Raw genomic sequence first — 19,251 nt, forward strand, 5'->3', positions numbered from 1 at the left:
GAAAGTCAGTTAAGATATTTTCTGTGGCTTCAAAATGTTACTGTAGCAACGCTGTTCAACAGTATCTATTTACATGGTAAGAAATTACATGCAAGTTATCCAACTGCAACACATTATTTGTAAGTGTATAAAGAAACACGGCGCTTCAGCTGAACTTTCTGTACTTGCTCTCTGTATACCCATTAGTGACAGAGCTGGAGTTGTTGGCAGAAGCCTGAACGAGTTGTTGAGAAAGTGTTGGTGTGTGGGGTCGTTTTGTTTAATGAAAATATACTTTAAGTATGCTAATAAAATATATATTTTTTTCATTTAAGGCCAGTTAATGAAGCCACTTCATGCATCAGCTTATTAACAATTTCACACTAAATAAAGAACTGAAACACTCTAGACTTTTTTTCAATAAATGCATAATGTGCAGAAAAACACCCCCTCATGCGAAGGCTGTGCTTTTAGCCTTAGAGATTCAGATCTTCTTCCTTTAATTGTCTCTTAGGGCTTTCACACTTGCACAAGTCTCCGGAAAAACTCAGGATATTTCCCAGAGGAGCTGTACGTGAACGCAAACAGCCAAATTTTTCGCTCAGACTTCACCCAGAGTTTCTCCTGCCAGACCCCAAGTAGTTTTTCTGCAGCAAGTCCGAGTGGGACGATGTGAGAATGCGCAAGACATTATCCTGAGGATTCACCTCGAGCCAATAGGAAGGGGAGTGACCCTTCTATACTGTGACTGCTGCATGGTGTATAGAGTGTCTGCACGCGACCACTACGATCTCAGAGCACGTAATTAAATGGCTGCATTATGTTTTCTGTTCGTCAGTATGTTGTTCTCCGCTCTTTTGTGGATGTTGTCATTCTGTTGGACTATACCATTGATAAAAAGGAAAATATTGCAATTATAACGTCGTGTAGCAGGTTTTTACGTTTTTTTTACGTCACGTCTTACCTCAGGAGACCCCCCCTCCCTCCCTCCCGTCTGACAGGGATAGTCTCCAGTTGTGAGGAGCATATGTGAACAGCCAGGTCGGGAGAATCTCCCGGAGCACTCCTCCGGAAATGATCTAGATGTTTTCCGGAGTGTATATGTGAAAACGGCTTCTGTGAGTGTTCCCACTCACAGTGAAACCCATTGGTAAAATCCTACTACTCCAAATTATAGGCTTAGCCATAGACTGGTGCTATTTAATCTCCCTGTCCCTTTGTTTTCTTCACACAGCTTTGTATGGTTGTTGCTGTGTGAAAATTATTCTTTGTTGTTATATTTGTTCTCTTGGGTATTTGGCAAACCCCTTTTGCTCTCCCAGAAGCAGACAACTTTAGGCTGTATTTATTTGACTTTTTATTAAAAATGTGATTATCAAAGCTTGTTCAGTCAGTTTTTGAAAATAGAGACATGGCAACACTGTGACCTTCCTTGTTTGAAGTAGAGTTAGGTGGGGTGGGTTGGTTGGGTTTTGTGTCTTCATTTACAACAGTAGACCAAAGACAAGGGGCGGATAACATGCCCCACTTGGATAGACATACAACAATAATCTCTCCTCACACATGAGCATTCACACTCAGATGCACCTTGAGTCAGTGGGTCTGTATGGGTTTGAATAAAGTAGTAGGGAGAAGTTGTGATATAAAAGAACTGGATGATGTCCAGTTCAGAGTGGAGTAAAGAGGAGGAGCCAGAAACCTGTTGACCTCATGGTCTTGAGCTGATTTCACTCAAGCACAGAACTATGGGTGTAAATCACCAGTTGCATAATTATATGATATTAAATCAATTCTTTGGATGATGCAATATTTGCAGATGGTTACTAAGTCTGCCACTGTACATTTTAGATTCAGGGGCCTGCCATTGATTTCAGATGATATCATATACCCATTTAACAAAATCAGTTATATTTCACCTAAAGGCATTATATGATATGATCAATTTTAAAGCACCAATTTGTGCCTTTTATGCACCATAATATAATCATGATCCAGTCTTGTGTCCTCGAGTTGCTGTCCTGCAGAGATTACCTCAAGCAGAACACACTCTTAGTTTGATGACTAAAATTCTCAGATAATGCTTTCTTTGAAATATATTTGGCAGAAAATGAACAATTAGAACTGTGAAAATGTATTTTCATGTTATGGGGACTTTAACTTTGAACCCCAGTGAACAAACAGAATTGTGTTTGTGTAAAATGTCAGGGTTGTTGGTAATTTCCTGCTCGGGCTAAATACACAGGAAACTTGTCAGCTGTCTCTGGGCGTGCCTGCCCATGAACTACTACTTCCCCTTTAGTGAGATCATACTTGCAATGAGTAAGTAGCCATGGAAACCATGTAAGCAAAATGAACATAGACTGGTTAACACGATGACACACACACACACACACACACACACACACACACACACACACACACACACACACACACACACACACACACACACACACACAGAGTTTATTGTATAATCTTAAACAGTGTTTTCTCTATCATTTATTTGGTGGTCAGATGTTTTTGAATAAGGAATCAGGACTTCCAGATTCAGCAGGAATAATCTTAATTTGCCCACACTTCCATAACTGTCCTTCTTCACCTTATTTTCTCTACTGCTACACTCGACTGTCCTCACAACACAACTTTGTCCATTGTAACAGACAGGTCGTTTGATTTTAGGCTATAATTTTATGGTTCATTTACATTTGAGTGGTGCAGACTAAAGGCTCTAAGCTAAGTAAGAGCATCTTCTTGAAGATTTTACCTTCTAAATTCCAAATGATAATGTAATGTACCTCTGTCATGCTGGAAATAATCGTTGTCCTTTTCAAAGACTTGTGACATATTCCCTACTGGGACTTGTGCTCTCTTTTTACAACCGTAAACAGTTAACACTGAAGAGTGAATCATCCTGACAAATCAGAGTTATAAAAAGACTGACCATAACACCTCCAGTCCATTCATTTATTCATTCACTTCTCATTACAACATTTTGTTTGAATGATGTCTAACGTTTACATTTTCATTTTTTGGGCTAATCAGTCACTCCCTGCTTAGTGCTAAGGCTAGCTCTTTCACTCAGTAGGATGCCAAAATGAGCCACAAGAAATTCAACCAGTCTCACAGATGACTAGAATAGATCCTGAAGTATTAATTCATAAATAGATGGATCCATGAATCCAGAATCCTTTTGAATTTGAAAATTGATTCTGACCCCAAGAAAAAAAAACATTTTATATAAATGGTTGTTATCTTCAGGAAAATAATAAAGGATACAATATTGATCTAGTGCAGTAATGAAGTGCTATTCACTAAATTTGTCAATGTACATAACACCCTAAAGCCTGGCTCACACTGTAGGATAATCGGGCCGATTTGAGCTACGATTCTTCCTTCCCGACAATCGCAGGGTTGCTCCAGACTCAAGGCTGCTTGGACCCGATTATCTGCTCAGATTATCTTGTAGTGTGAGTGGTACAAAGATCCAATCTTAACGTTCCCCATCTGCCCGGCGATCGTTGAGGACGCCCTTTATTTCAAACATGTTTGATATTTAGAATTTAAAATCTTGACGTTTACATCATGAAAGGGTCCGGCAGAAGTTGTGTGTAACTAAAATATACAGTAATCACGAGAGACAAGGGAGGACTGTAGTCATTTTACTTTTCTGTACAGATCATTAGTGCAGCACTTTTCTGAAACTTGTATCCATATATCTACAATTGTATCATCTTTCTATATCCTACAACAAGTTCCACTTCCTTCTCTTTCACCAACCGTCGTCCTTTGTTTTTTTCAAATGAAACTTTATTAACAATTGTCAACGCTCCGTCCCGATTTCACTCGTACAGTGTGAGCTTGTCAATCGCAAGGTCTGGTCGGGTGTCGTAAACGATTCAGTCGTACAGTGTGAGCTGACATGCCACCCCGACTTTTATACAGTCGGGGTAAAGTCACACAGTGTGAGCCAGGCTTAAGACAAATACAATACATGTCACAATATGCGTCAATGTAAATATCCCATTTGCATTATTTGTCACAAAATCATATTTTGTACCTGTGGTGGTGCAAAAATTTACCTAAATTGAATACATTTTGAATGATTATCTGACAGGTCTGTGGCTACTTCTCTTCTTTACCTGTCAAAGTGAAAACTCTTCTTTCTCCCTGTCTGTATTTACTGAGCTCTAATTTGTACTAACAATTACGTAATCTCTCTCACTACTCACAGGACCTAGACCTCACTACTGTCACATGCCAAATTAAGATCTGCTGATTTTGTAGTCTTTTCACCTGTCTGGTTTTTGAGGCAGACAGAGCCCTTTCCCTTTCGCACTTATTTTAGCAGCTTCCTTCAGTGTAGTGTAATCATGCTCAAATATTAAACCCTTGTGTGTTGGTGGTTTGAAAAGGGTTTTGGCATTGCAAGGTTCTTCTTCAGAAAATGATAAAGTATTGCTGGGCGATATGGCCTAAATTTGATATCACAATATTTTTTTGCCTAATGTCGATATTCGATATGACTCGATATTTATCGTATTAAAGTTTATAAATGTAGCCTATAAAACTGAATCTCCACTGTATTAAAAAAAAAAAGATCACTGGCCCGACCATTGTAACCGCTCGCTCAGGAACATTACTTTTGATAACAGTCACCAATTTACTCTTGAACCATTCAGATGCAAGATTAAATTACAACTTTTATTCAATTAATTGAGCGCTAGTTATACAAATATTGTGTATTTTTCTAATATTTATGTGCTCATGTTTATTCACCATGCTGGTAACTGTAAGAGTCTACTTAATCTAACTATGAGGCTGTGATAGAGCTGGAATTATTATGATCACCTTTCTCTCCTTCTTTCTTCTCTGTGAGAAACTCTTCATCCTTAGATCTTTAGGAGGTCTCTTAAGGGCTAAGATGCTTTGTGAAATAACTTTTATCTTTACCAGGATCTAGTCTTTAACTTTAAGGGGAAATTTAGCTGCAGTATGTTCCAGCTCCTCCAGCTGTCTGCCACTGTGGCTGAAACTTTTCTCCCTTCTGTTTTCGTTACGTCCTGCTGTCTCTCTCGACTCTTCCGGTGATTTTTTTACCTTTGAATGCTGATTTTAGCCTGGCTTTTGTCAGGATATGACGGTTTTAATGTTTTAGTAGAGAAAACCTGCGCTAAAATCTGTGTGCGAGTGTAGCGAGCGCGCTCGAGGGAAGCCGCCAGCTGAACGTGCAGTCAGCTGGCCCGGACTCTGTCAATCATTCATCCGGGCCAGCGGGCCAGTTATAATGTCGAGCCCTGCGTTATGTGCCCTTTTTTTGGAAGTAATTCGGCCTCGCTCTCATCTTTCCCTTTCTCCTCCATGTTGGTCGGTTATAAGAGCTACTCAGTGGCATGAGTGGAGTCTCCTCCGCCCCTTCGTCTCCGCGCAACAAGCGCTACTGCGGAAATATCGCAGAGCAACAAAATATCGCGGAGCAACGAAATATCGCGAGAGAAGTAGTTTAAAAAGTAAAATCGATGTTCCCTTTTCCATATCAAGCATTAATTAAATATCGATCAAATCGAGCGTCACGATATATCGCCCAGCACTATGATAAAGCAGTAATGAGTGCTTCACTCTTGTTTTCCTATTTTTGACGTATCCATCTAAAACTGTAAGGTTAGACTTTCTCATTATTTTCTCTCTTAAGATTGCTAATCATCTAAGTTGTAGATTTAACTTTTTAAACTGGTGTAGAGAAATCAGGATGCTGTAATTCAGATTTTTGCTTCATTTGGTTTCTAAATATAAAAAGTCACTGTTACTATGACAAAAGTGGCAGCGTATATGGTCAATGGCAAACCTCAGTTATTTTCTGGATGCGTTATCTTTTTATTTGTTCAACTTTATGACTTGTTTTTCCCACGCTTATCATTCACCAGTATCTTGGTATGCATCCACACAGGATATACAGATGGTTTTGTCAACTGTGATGTCATGTCATGTAGTTGAGGTATGGACTTGCACACTAATGCCTGTGTGTTGATTGTTTTTTAGTTTTCGGTTGATGTAGCTGAAGCATATATTCATGCAGAATCAATGTTGGTATCTTACTTCTATGTATAGTAGGATGAAAAACTATAGGAGGAGTAGGGAATAAAAATGAATGAATAAATAATCTTGTAATTATTTTACGAAGCTGTTCCTCCATCATTGGATGTAAGCTTTATTGTGGAAAACTGTTATCTGCACTTAACAACTACTGTACATACTGTGACACTTCATTTTGCATTCATTGCCATATGTTCATTATTATTGTGGTGTTAAATCCATCTGTATCTCCCAGATGTATTCAAAAAGTCAGCACTTTCAATTGAATAATTTAATGTAGTCCTTTATACTCTGAGCAGTTCTACAAGTGGTTCACAAGTATCTCATTAGCCATTTTCACATATGCACTCCGGATAATATCTAGATAATTACAGGAGGACCGCTCCGGAGATTCTCCCGACCTAGCCGTTCACATATGCTCCTCACAGCGGGGGACTATCCCTGTCAGAGGGGAGGGGGATCGGGGGATTTCCTGAGGTAAGACGTGACGTAAATAAACAACGCGGAAGTAGCGACTAGCAACAGAGTCCGCTACACGACGTTATATTGAGAATATTTGCCTTTATATCAATGCTATGTGTAATCCAATGGAATGACAACAGCCACAAAAGAGTGGAGAACAACATACTGACGAACAGAAAACATAATGCATCCGTTTAATTACGTGCATGGAGATTGTAGTGGTCGCTTGCAGACAATTTAGGCAGTCACTGTATATAAACATCATTCTCTTCCCATTGGCTCGAGTTGAAATCTCCGGAGTAAATGCTGCCGGGTTCAGACATCAGCTCACTCGGACTTTCTGCGGATAAAATACTAGGGGTCTGGCCGGAGAAACTCTGGGTAAAGTCTGCATGAAAAATGCGGCTGTTCGCGTTCACACACAAAGTCCCTCGGGGTAGCCAAATCTCTGGAGTTTTTCAGGAGATTTCCGTATGTGTGAAAAGGGTTATTGTTGCAATAATGGTTCCTCACAGACAGGGAGAGAGTATACATACAGGCCTCTTTGACCTCCTAAAAAAACATCCTGGCTTACTCTATCTATGAGTGCATATATTCTTAACCATACTTGTAGGCTGAAAAGCAGAACTTAACCATTATAGTTTGTAAAATTCAGCATGGTTTTTGCCTCTTCCTCCTCCATCTATATTTAACGCTTTCTCTCTGACACCTAGTGTTATTACACAGAATCCAGTGTGACTACTGTCATCTCTGTGTTTCCATTCTGTGGACAGGAGGATAGCACAACAACATTTGTAACTGTGTATCTTCGCCCTCAAGTGTCTTTGTTTGTGTGTGTGCACATGATTTGAGGGTCTGTTGGTAATGGCAGCTGTGCAAGCTGAAACATTCCTCTCTTCACTGCCCTCCCTATGATCAGAGTGTTTTTTTTATTTTCTTGTGTTTCTTCCTCCACTCTCTACCTCATGCTACAAACAATGTCTAGCTAACCTGTCCAGCTGTGGCATGTGTATAAATGGACAACCCATTACACTGATACTTCACAAGACTTCAATTTAAAACTCAGAGGGAAAGATCAAAATGTCTAATACTATGGGAAGGAACAAACAGATCTAATGTCACAGCCAAAAATAAGTGGAGCTTTTACCGTGATATCAACAGAAAGGGAAAGCCAAAGTAGAAAAGATTTACTGAGGTTCAAAGGCTTTGAACCTCAGTAAATCCTCAGTATTTTCTCAACATGGTGTTGGTCTTGACATTTTATCATGAATCTGAACCACTAGAAAAAGCCACATTTCTTAATGAAAGGCTTTCCCCTGAGAGTACTATTGTGTCTAAGAACAGGTCTCCAAAAAGTGCGACATGAATACACGTTTGCGTTAAAATAAAACTACTTTACTTTGTCAGTTAATAGTGAAATACTCTTAATTCAAAAACATAAACTTATTCTCAGCAAACCAGCTCGCTATAGTATATCTCAAAGGCTCTCTGTTCATGATTTAGCTGATACATGAGACAAAGATGTAGATTAAAACTAATAACATCTGTAAATACTGCCTGTGTGTTTTCTTTTAATGAGAAGACTTGACAACTCTTTACCTTGTGACCTTTGACCGTCAGACCCCTGATGTCATAACAATGTGAAAGTGTGTTATTGTCCAGATCATTCTCATGTCCGGGCTTGCATACCAAAGCACTGGAGGTGCAATGTGACTTTCTTTCCTCTGTCTAAACAAATGGAAAACATTTTTCCTTTAAATTTGACTTTTGAATTTTCTTATGAGAGACAGTTTGATGTGATTTTATCCCCAAGGAACTTGTCAGACACATCTGTACAGTTGGAAAATTGGATTTCTGTCAATGAGTTTCTTTCTTACCTATTATTGAGCATACACTGACACCTAGTGGCCAAGAGATACAAGTGTATGTTACATATTATGATGTCACCTTTTCCCTCCTCAAACTGAAATGATGCCTTTCTGATTTTGACTGTTTCTCTGTGTTGACTGATGATATAATTACTTATGAATGAGAGGATTTACTTATAATAGTTATTAATTGATAGCATTTCCCTCTTTCCTGCTGTGAATCAATCATGAACCCTGCAAAAGGTTTTCATGAGTTTTCCTGTCTTAAATAATTTCTGTTCTAATTGATTCTATCCTCTTCTCTCCCTCCATCTGCCCCCTTTGCCACCACTTTCCCTCTCATCTCTTCAATTTTCTTACCCCTCTGCAACATTTGTCTCCCTTTCATCCACTCATCCTTTACAGAAACTCAAACGGCTGATTCCTGAAGAGGTAGGTCTGCTATTGCTTGCAAAATTCCCCTGTGTGCTTGACTTGTCAATGTGTCACTGTGGTGTTTGATAAACCAACTCACCATTACCTATGTAAGGTCATGTCCTAAATCCCTTTTCTGCCATAATATACATGTTAAGAATTTGTGTTTTATTTGTGCTTTATGTGCATGATCTGAAGATGCACACTGACATAATGAAATGCTTTGTACACAGTGTTGCTCTCAAATGCTCACAACAGGATGATGTTAGAATCATACATATTGACAGATTGTTATTCATGAACATGAATCGTTATTGGGATTTACTCTGTCAATATGTGTCGATGTAACATATACCCAAAGTGTGATGTTCTTCAGTGTTTTTCATTGGGCTATAAATGATTACCACTGTGAATGTTATTGCAAGTTATCACACAAAGTCATTAAAACAGGAGGGAAGAAAATCCCCCATTGTTTGTTCAAATTGAGTGTTGTGTTCTGCGCCTGCTAGTGTTAACTGCTTTCTGTGGCAATGTTTGTCGGCAAAAAACCTCTAATCCCTAACCATCGATTCACATTGTTAAAAGTTTCTAATGTTGTAGAAAATGCAATATCTGAGATATAAGTCAAAAAGAGCCTTTCCTTGTAACGGTTCATTTTCTAGGAATTGCTTTAATAACAGGAAACTGTGAGTTGATTCGGGATTGCTGCCTTGTTTTTTGGCCTTACACTGTTTTGCCTACACTTTGCAGATTTTCTCTCTGGTGTCTGTCGTTTGATCTGTGTCATGTTGTTTGCTAATTCAGTTGGAGCGTTTCACCAGCATGAGGATGAAGAAGGACAAGGAGAAGCCCGGCCATATGCAGGGTCAGCGCCACTCCTCAGCTGCCAGCTATGAGATCAGTGGACAGAGTGCGATGCTGCCCGATCACTCTGATGAATACGTCCTGGAACTCTTCGAACAGATGCTGGTAAGAAAGATGTCCATGTAAACACGCTGTAGAAAAACATCACAGACAGCGGGACACATTCATTGTAGACAGTCATGACTCACAGAGTTCTTTTCAGAGGATATACTTGATTTCTGCTACATTTATGTGTAAAAAGCGCACATTCAGCCTTTTAAGATCAGAGCTTTTGGAGAGTCACCCATTCTTTTTCTCAAAATACACTAAAAATAGTCATCACATTCTCTCACTGATTAAAGTTTCTGCCTTCATATGGAATTAAAAAAAAAGTCTATTCAAACAAGAAGTATAATAATGACAAAGAAACACATTCTTTGTGTTAGCATAGAAATCTGCTCATATCTTAGCTCATAAAAAACCTGCCTGCTCACATTTTTAACTGAGTAGGTTTGGTCGTCTATTATAGGGACTTTACATTCCTATTGCCAACTCAGCCAACCATTCACATACTATTACTGTAGTTCTTTAAGTTTATAAGTGCAATATGATTCCAAGTAAATATATTTTTTCACTGTAATGACTGTTTAAGGCTTCAGATGATGATGCTTTCTGGTTGTCTCAAAGTACTAGATTCATCCATTCATCGTATTTCTTCTTCTGCATTTTATCTCCTTTCTTTCTTTCTTTCTCCAGGTGGATATGAACCTGAATGGGGAGAAGCAGCAGCCTCTGAGGGAAAAGGACATAATGATCAAACGAGAGATGGTGTCTCAGTACCTCCACACGTCAAAGGCTGTCAGTACCAAATTAACTCTTGACATTATGTGCTCAAGGGAACTTGGACATTGCTTAATACAAGCTGCTGTTTGTTCATCACTGGTTTTATCAGTGAAAGTTGCAAATCATATTGTCCTCTTTATGCTAAACAAATAGTATTCCATACTTTGTTTACCTCTTTTGTTATATTCACTTTAAAAACTCTAAAAGTAAGGAGATACATTCAGGGAATGCCTTTGTTAACTTCTACTGTATCTGTTTTTATTGATAAATTGTTCATATGTATTCACTGGTGAAATGTAGAGTAAACAAATGATCTGGACAGTCATTTGTTGAACCAGCACTATTTGCAGTTGTGTGAATATATTTTTAAAAGCAGCAGGTGTGATATAATTAAATGTGGTGAAAGGGAGTAGCTCAAAGGACCTACATAACCAAGCACAGGTGGCTGCAAGCACAGTTCATTTGACTGTGACATAAGCCTATTAAGAGGGATTCTCACTCATAGCACCCTTTAATTCTGCAAATCAAAATTTTAAATTAGGCTTAACTGTTGTACTCCATACCCTGCTGCTGTGATTTCATGTGGAAATAAAATCAATTATAACCTGTAAGAAGATGTAAGAAGACAAATATAAATGCGGAACACAGGGTGATTGTGTGTTTGTGTTCCCACTGTGTATGCTTGTGCTTTTTTGATCAGGGCCAAGACCAGAAGGAGAGCTCCAAATCAGCCATGATGTACATCCAGGAGTTGAGGTCAGACTACAGAGACACACAGCTGCTGAGCTGTCTGGAATCTCTGCGTGTCTCTCTAAACAACAACCCTGTCAGGTAATACACATGTGCCCTTACATACAGCTTCATAAAGATACGTTGAAATTAACACAGTGACCAGATAAACACTGGAATTGCCTGAAATGTATTGTATCATTAATCAGGTGGGGAGTCCGGATTTCACTCCAATGAAGACCAATCAATTTACTTATTTACTTACAAAGTGACTTATAGTTCAGCATCAAACTATCACTTTTCAGACTGTAAGAGATTTTACGAAAGAACGACCTTAATACTCGAGATGTCTATATGTGTAAATGTAAAAGACACCTGTTCACTTGTGTCTTCTATTAAATGTCCTTTGAGTTTTTAGTAAAGGAAGAAGAATAGAACAAAGAAAGATCATTGTGAATCAGAGAAAAAGACAAACACACAAAAGAATCATGCAGTCACTGTAAACAATGAAGTGCATTTATTTTTCATTAAGTTAAAAGGCATATTAAAAACATGAAAGATGATATTAAAAGGAAATTGAAAGGTTTGTTTTTGTAATGGGCTTCATGGTGTTGTCGGAGAGCACCTTTCTATATGGAGATTGCGCATTTCCCTATACATGCGTGCTAAAAAACTAGCTTATTAGGTTAATTGGTGACTCTAAATTGTCTGTAGGTGTGGGTGTGAATGTGACTGGTTGTCTGTCTCTGTATGTGAGCCCTGTAATCGACTGGTTGACCAGTTCAGGTTGTGTCCCACCCCTTGCCCAATGAAAGCTGGGATTGGTTGATTATCCAAATGGGATAATCGTAATAGATAATAGGTGGGTGGATTTTTGTTCTAAGAGTATAGCTGAGAAAAAAGCCAATATGGGAAAGTTTAAAGGTTTAAAGTACATGTTGTCTTGTCTTTTTCAGTTGGGTGCAGAACTTTGGCGATGAGGGGCTGGCCCTGCTGCTCAATCGGCTTAGAAGACTACAGGAGGACAAAGACGAGTACCCGTAAGACACATCAACCATAGTGAAGGCAGTTGTGATCTCTAGCACAATGTTTTTAATTAATTTTTTTCTGTCTAAATTACCAACCAGAATGACGGGAGTAAAATGTCAACACGAGATCATTCGCTGCCTAAAAGCCTTTATGAACAACAAGGTAAGACAAACTTAGAGTTTGTTATTGAACATCAAAACCACCTAATCCTTTTTATGCACGACAGCACATAGTCGCAAGCAGCAGAACTACTAATGGAATCAACTGTCATTTCTGCCCTTATTGTAGTATAGCGACTCCTCCACTAGAGGGCATTTTAATATCAGTGTCACTAACTTTAGCTTAGTTCATCACAGTGAAAGCAATCATTTCAAAACCTTTAAGATGGCTTTGAGTTTTCCATGTCCAACTCAAAGTAATCATCACAAATCCATTTAAAAACATACAATTTCACCTCTGAATTTCAAAGATACACAAAAGTGAAACCTCTCTTTATACCCTAAAGTTATCCAAAACATTTATTTAGATTGGCTGAGATTAACATACCAAAAGCTTGACACCAAGACATAATACTGTATTAAGAGAGAAAACTGTGTATGGTTCAATAAAGATATTGACTTAAGGCTTTAATTGATTTGAAAGGATGTATTTACAAATATTAACTAAACAATAAATCTGTCATTAACTTAGTGTAATCAATAACCATAGAAACAGCCTTGAGTAAAAACAACAATACATGTATTTTTTTATGCACGTTCCGCTCTGCCAGATTATTCTTTCTCTTTCTTATTACTAACTGAATTGCATGTTAGTTATTTCCAAAGTCGCTTTTGTCAGAATGTGTTTTTTCCTTGAATAACGTGAACTTATTCTGTTCTCTCGCCCCTTTCTTTCCCTCCTTTTTAAGTATGGTCTAAAATCCATGCTGGAGTGCGATGAGGGAATTCCTCTGCTGGTCAGAGCCATTAACCCAAGGCTGCCCCATATGATGGTGGATGCTGTCAAGCTGCTCTCTGCCATCTCAATTCTGGAACATCCAGAGAACCTGTAAGTATCAGTAAAATGTTAATCAGCATATCACTTATTTATTGAAAACTCAGAAATGATGCCCTGGGGAGCCAGTGTTTATGTCGAAAACATCAGTCTGTGTGGTGATATATAAAGTTAGTGTTCATCTGCTAGATTTGTAATGAGTAGCAATGTAGCATTGAGATCTATATAGTAGTTCCATAAAAGTGGCAACACAGAGAAACCGAATGTACTTCTTCATCCTGTAATGGTTATTGTTGAATTTTAAAAAACTTATCTCATGTAACTACGTGTTTATCTTTCCAGTCATGAGCGTGTTTTGGAGGCCATAACAGAGGAGGCAGAGAAACGAGATATTGAGAGGTTTCAGCCTCTCCTTACTGGCATGAACAATCACAACATTGCTCTTAAGGTATACATGCACATGCTTCAACAGGGTTTATATTGATTAAATAACAAACCCTCCTGTTTGAATTTCTGTCTTTATTGTGTTTTGCATCAAAGGTGTAATCCATAGCTGACCTCATCATATGTTTTTTTGCAGGGTGGCTGCATGCAGCTGATCAATGCCTTGATAAGCCGAGGAGAGGAGTTGGATTTCAGGATCCATATTCGTTCTGAACTACTAAGATTGGGACTCAGGGACCAGTTGAGGGTAGAGAAAACTCTCTTTTGATCTTCTCTTAAAGGGACTCTCAAACAACACACATTTGCATCATGTCTCTGTCATTCTTGCCTCTGTTTGGCTGCCTGACTGAAACACGGTGATATGCTGTAGAAACAGTCTCTCAAAGTCAATTTTTTTGCACTCTCCCTTCCTTTTCCTCCCCTACCTTTTCTTCCTTCTGCCTGCATCCCATCACTCTCCCTGCAGGAGGTGCGAGTGATAGAAAACGAAGAGCTGAGGGTGCAACTCACGGTGTTTGATGAGCAGGCTGAAGATGACTCTGAGGACCTCAAAGCGCGTCTTGATGACATCCGGATTGAAATGGAATATCCTTCCACTGGGAAAAATGTTCCATCTGTAGAAATAGGCAGGGTCTTCTTTTTGACCTTGAAAAACGTAAAACCAGGTTACAACATACATTTGAATGCTTGTCGTTTCAGGTTTACGTTACTTTGCTGGTTAGATGAGTGAGAGCAATAACCTTTATAATGACAAAATGAGGTAGACAGTATGTAGCATTATATAGTTGTATTCCCTCCGTAATACAAACAAGCCTGCTGTCTACACTAAACAAATGACTCATTTTGTTTCCCTTTGCATTTACCCTGACACTTTTTTTAAAGACTGATATATTATTGATATATTCACACTTTATAAGAAAGATGTTTTTAGACTTCAGGTTCATTGTAACCCTTGTTGACCTTTTATTAGCATCTTTTCTAAAGTGGGATCACTGCACCTGAATTAATAGCTTTATTCTAAGCGTCTCCCTACCTGTATATCTTAATGATTTTTTCCTTATCTGACAAAGATACATATTTAAAGGGACAGATGCAGAGGACATTGCTATCTTTATCGCAGAACAATTACTTTTTTGACTTAATGAGAAATCAAAGCTACAAAGAGTTTTAATAGCAATCTAAAAAAAGAGAAAACAAAAATCCCCCTCTCTGTTACTTCTAAAAACATTTCCAAAAAGACATTAACCAACTGCTGTTATTCATCCTGCTGCTTTTGACATGCACTTCTATTTTTTAACACCAGGTGTCTCCCACGAGTAACCTACAGTCTGCCACACTTTGCCAGTGCAACACTGTCTCTGCTGCCTGCTAGCATTTAACACAGAAGGTCAAATTCAACTTGAAGACAACATAATGCTTGATAGAAGTGGCTGTGGTAGTTATCAAAAGAAATGTTGAGATTCCATCAAACCGTCCATGTTGAACAAGATTACCTGAAGGATGATAAGTCTTGGCCATGTCTACTTTTATTTCACTTAGTTCTCGAGTTCAGACAATGACAGTGTTCAGTCGCGTTACTTGAAGCATTCCGACTATTCAGAGTCGTCCCAGTGTGTCAGTGATTGGTTAGGATGTTTTCTATGCAGTATTTAAAATGCTTTCAAATGTTGTATTCGTTGGTTATTTAAACCTTAACTGTTTTATCTTCACTGATGTGAGGGAAGTGTTTGACATCTTAGCCAACACCGTGAAGGACTCGAAGGCCGAGACCCACTTCCTGTCTGTGATGCAGCACCTGCTCCTGATCCGGAATGATTATTTGGCCAGGTAGCACATGAACATGTACACACCCCTTCATGCCCATACATGGCACACATGCTTCTGCTCTCACATTCAAATATCATAGAAGAATTATGGTATAATAATGATTTTTTTTAAAAAGGCAGTATTTCATCTAGGATTTACTTTATACTGTTGATTTATTTTTGGGTGTTCAGTTACAGGTTAAACTATAGAATCATGTTTGAGCTTTAGGTGAAAAAAAAATCATGCTGATTTTGTCAATATCATGCTGTCATATCACCATACACTTAAAAGAAAGGATGTATGTTACTATCTAAGGTTTTTTTTACTTAGTACAAATGAACTTTGATCAAAAAACGGCAATGACAAAGACAAAAAACAAAAACCCAAGATGGAGAAATGTCTTACTTTTCTTCAATTACTCCTCTTGCTCCACCCCTCCCTCTACAGCTTTTTTTTTTTGCTGTTTGTTTTCTAGAGTGCAGTGGGAAAGCTGATAAATTAAAACATGCAAAGAAATCCAATTCCATTTTAATAGAAATCTTATCAGCAGAAATATGCTAATGTCCCTCCCTCTGTCTTCCAAAGCCCTTTGGGCTTTAGCAAGGGAAACAGAGGAGAAAGGAGAGTTGAATGATTGAATGACATGACGAGGCTAGAATAATGTTAAGGACCAGCTGACTTGTAGGAACGTCCACACATGCATATGTTTACAAATCTGCACATACATGTGTTTGGACGACTACACATGGATGTCCACATTCACAAACAAAGTCGTAGAACACATGCAGGCATTCACACATACTGTATGTGTTGAGTTAGTTGTGTTGTTAGTTCAGGGTCATAGTGATGCTATCAGGCAGACAGGAAATTAGAATGTATTTTTAACACTGTTTGGGAAATATATATTGAGGATGGAAGAGGAAGGCTGACCCCAATAAATTGTCGTAGGTGAAGTCTTTTACCTCCCCTCTTCAGTTCATCCGTCTTTCCTTTCCATTTTTCCACCCAGTTTAGCCAGGGAAAATAAAGGGAGTCTGTAATGGACTCCATAGAGACAGGAAGTGAGAGTGGAACAAGATATTTAGAGTCTCAGAAAATACAGCCTTATAATTACAGAGACGAAGAGAAAAGGGGGTTGAGGGTGGGGGGCTGACAATAACGAAAAAGCTATTGAGAGTTGAGGTCAATTGTCAAGTAGATATGGAGAGAAGGAGAGAGGGGCATAGAAGGAATGAAAACTAGATTAGGCTGAATACTATTATTCATTATTGGTCTTTTTTTGTTGTGTTATCAAAGTGTGCTGTCCAACCACATGTTTTCCTTTAAAACTGGATTTCTTGTTTTAATGTGTTGCGGCTCATGAAGAAAACCAAAATTCTGTTGTTGTTTTCCATCATGACACTAGATGTCTATCTCGCTCCACGGATAAATCTAAGCTCTCAGGAAAAAAAGCCTTGAAGTATAGTGAAGGAGTGAAATAAGTGTTAGACAAAAGCAGAGTGACTAAGAAAGACGAGACAGTCGGAGAGAGAATAAATAAAGTATTGAGTTTGTGACTCTGGCAGCATCTAATGGGGTCACGGAATAAGACACCTCCAAAATTGACTGTCTGTGTGAAGCTGGCTTGATCAGACACGGGGCACTGGACGTGCACCAACTCACTCTCACAGTTGTACACAATCAATCTTTGTGACAAGAAACTCAAACTGTCATGCTCACAAAGACAGCCAATCTCAGTGGCAGACAAAGTGACAAAGCATGTGTGATCACACATTTGTCTGAACAAATGAACCTGGTTGCTCCGTGAGAGTCCCATCCCGTGTTCACCCCAGGTTTCCTCTAAAGGCACATTACACTGGTATTGTAAAAGGAATATACCTGCCAGAATTGTCATTGTTGACACAATATGCAACATTTGTTTTAGAGAGATAGAGAGCCTCTCTCTTTGCCCAGGACTTGTTCTTGTTCACCATTGTTGTCCTCCTTCTATTGTCCATCCTCTCCCTATCTCTCTCTCTGTCTCCTAATCCATCTATCTGGAAATCTGTCTCTTTCTCTCTCCATGCTGCAGGCCTCAGTACTACAAACTGATAGACGAGTGCATTGCTCAGATTGTGCTTCACAGGAATGGAGCAGACCCTGACTTCAAGTGCCGTAACCTCAGCCTCAACATTGAAGGCTTGATAGGTGAGTTGAGTTTTTAGACAAAAAAGACACAGAATCAAGTCCACCAAGAACCTTTAAATATAGCCTGCTGTAACTGTGTTTCAACATTTCTTTGTGGACCTTCATTTACGTTAAAGACCACATTAACATGTAATGCAGATGCAGCAGAAAGTAATGTGTTGGGTCAAATGTTTAAACATAATTTATTATTGGCCTACCCTTATGCTGTGCTGTTGTCATACTACTATACACATGATTTAAATAAAATAAAAGTCCTATTACGGTACTTGTAACATTGTCCGTCTACATTGTTGACAAATCTGTATCGGCACATAAGCACCACATGATGGTGCCATAGAGGGAGTGCATCAGTGTGGGCTGAACTCAGCTACAGGTTTTATTGACTTGCTTCAGTAATTCAAAATAAACTTTATCCAGAGGATAAAAACTTATTTAAACCAGGCAAGACAAGCACCTCTACCCTCTCCCAGTGTTGACACACAGTGAGAGACAAGTAAGATGTTTTTCTTTCCAGGAACTGGTTATGGTAACTGTTACAAAATAAAGCTGAAGGATGACACAATAATCACAATATACATGTATACTTCAATCGTTATTTTGTGCAAATTTTTATAACAAAGTTAATCTGAAGATGTTCAGTAGTATTAGACAAATCAAGTGAGTCTAACTTCACTGTCTTCTCCAGTACTTCTGGATGAGCTGCAGTGAATTGTTTTGATGAACTAGATCTGATGAAGCCTTTTATTAACTTAAGCACTGAGCTGTAAATTTGACCCCCTATCATTTACCATTAATACAAACTCAAGTCCATTTACCATCATTTTCATTGGACAAGCATCAGAAGGGATCTTTCTGATAGCCAGTATGAAAAGAAGAAACTATTACAGCTGACAGAAAGTATTTGTATGTCTATAGGGGTTCCTGGCTGTTATTTAAAGACAGACCTGAACATTGTGAACTTTACCTCACCCCTAACCAGCTAAAGGGGTAACAGATAAAACTGTGTGGGGAAAGGATTTAAATTTCCACTGGTCAATGTCAGTTACATTTGCTCTATTGAAATGCTGAATTAATGGTATGTAACGATATATGTGCATGTGGAGTTGTGTATTTGAATGACAGCTCTAAGTGTTGACTAGGAAACACCTGCTGAGTAGAGTCAAATAAACCAGAACAGAATGAAGGTGCAGGCCATGTCTCAAGAGTTCAATATTCCTTTATGGCAGGTCTCCGTTGCTCACCGCAGGAGACTCTAATTGCTCTGCTTCTAAATGCGTCCTGACGCACACACACGCACATACAGGCTGGCTGGCCTCCTTTAAGGCTGCCAGAGTTATTATCGGTGGAAAGCAGCCCAATTCTGCCCTGCATGCATTATTTAGTGTTTTTCTTTGAACTCTGAAATTCAGCACAGTTTTTCCCCTCCATATTCTGGCTCCCTTAGTGCTCTCTATTCAAAGTTTGTCCCATTTAGCTTAGCTACCATGACTGAAGTAACCCCCTCCCTCCATTACACGTCCAATAACCATGTGAACTCGTACACGAATGCACACTCTGACATTGTATG

General features: G+C 38.8%; 1 protein-coding gene across 3 annotated transcripts in view; it reads left to right on the forward strand.

Moving 5' to 3' along the window:
- The window catches only part of LOC132981932 (protein diaphanous homolog 1-like), a 96,201-nt gene that overhangs the window by 13,060 nt on the left and 63,890 nt on the right, over positions 1-19,251 (forward strand). For 2 of the 3 annotated variants that reach the window (XM_061048075.1, XM_061048072.1), the window contains exons 2-13: positions 8,802-8,828; positions 9,615-9,779; positions 10,410-10,511; positions 11,197-11,327; positions 12,182-12,265; positions 12,353-12,416; positions 13,162-13,301; positions 13,590-13,695; positions 13,828-13,938; positions 14,158-14,276; positions 15,402-15,518; positions 17,569-17,684. In XM_061048075.1, the coding sequence (XP_060904058.1) occupies positions 8,802-8,828; positions 9,615-9,779; positions 10,410-10,511; positions 11,197-11,327; positions 12,182-12,265; positions 12,353-12,416; positions 13,162-13,301; positions 13,590-13,695; positions 13,828-13,938; positions 14,158-14,276; positions 15,402-15,518; positions 17,569-17,684 (1,282 nt within the window). The remainder of the gene's footprint in view (positions 1-8,801; positions 8,829-9,614; positions 9,780-10,409; positions 10,512-11,196; positions 11,328-12,181; positions 12,266-12,352; positions 12,417-13,161; positions 13,302-13,589; positions 13,696-13,827; positions 13,939-14,157; positions 14,277-15,401; positions 15,519-17,568; positions 17,685-19,251) is intronic. The other variant, XM_061048073.1, reaches the window with a different exon arrangement.

This window comes from Labrus mixtus, chromosome 10, assembly GCF_963584025.1.
Source record: "Labrus mixtus chromosome 10, fLabMix1.1, whole genome shotgun sequence".
In the NCBI taxonomy this organism is placed as follows: domain Eukaryota; kingdom Metazoa; phylum Chordata; class Actinopteri; order Labriformes; family Labridae; genus Labrus; species Labrus mixtus.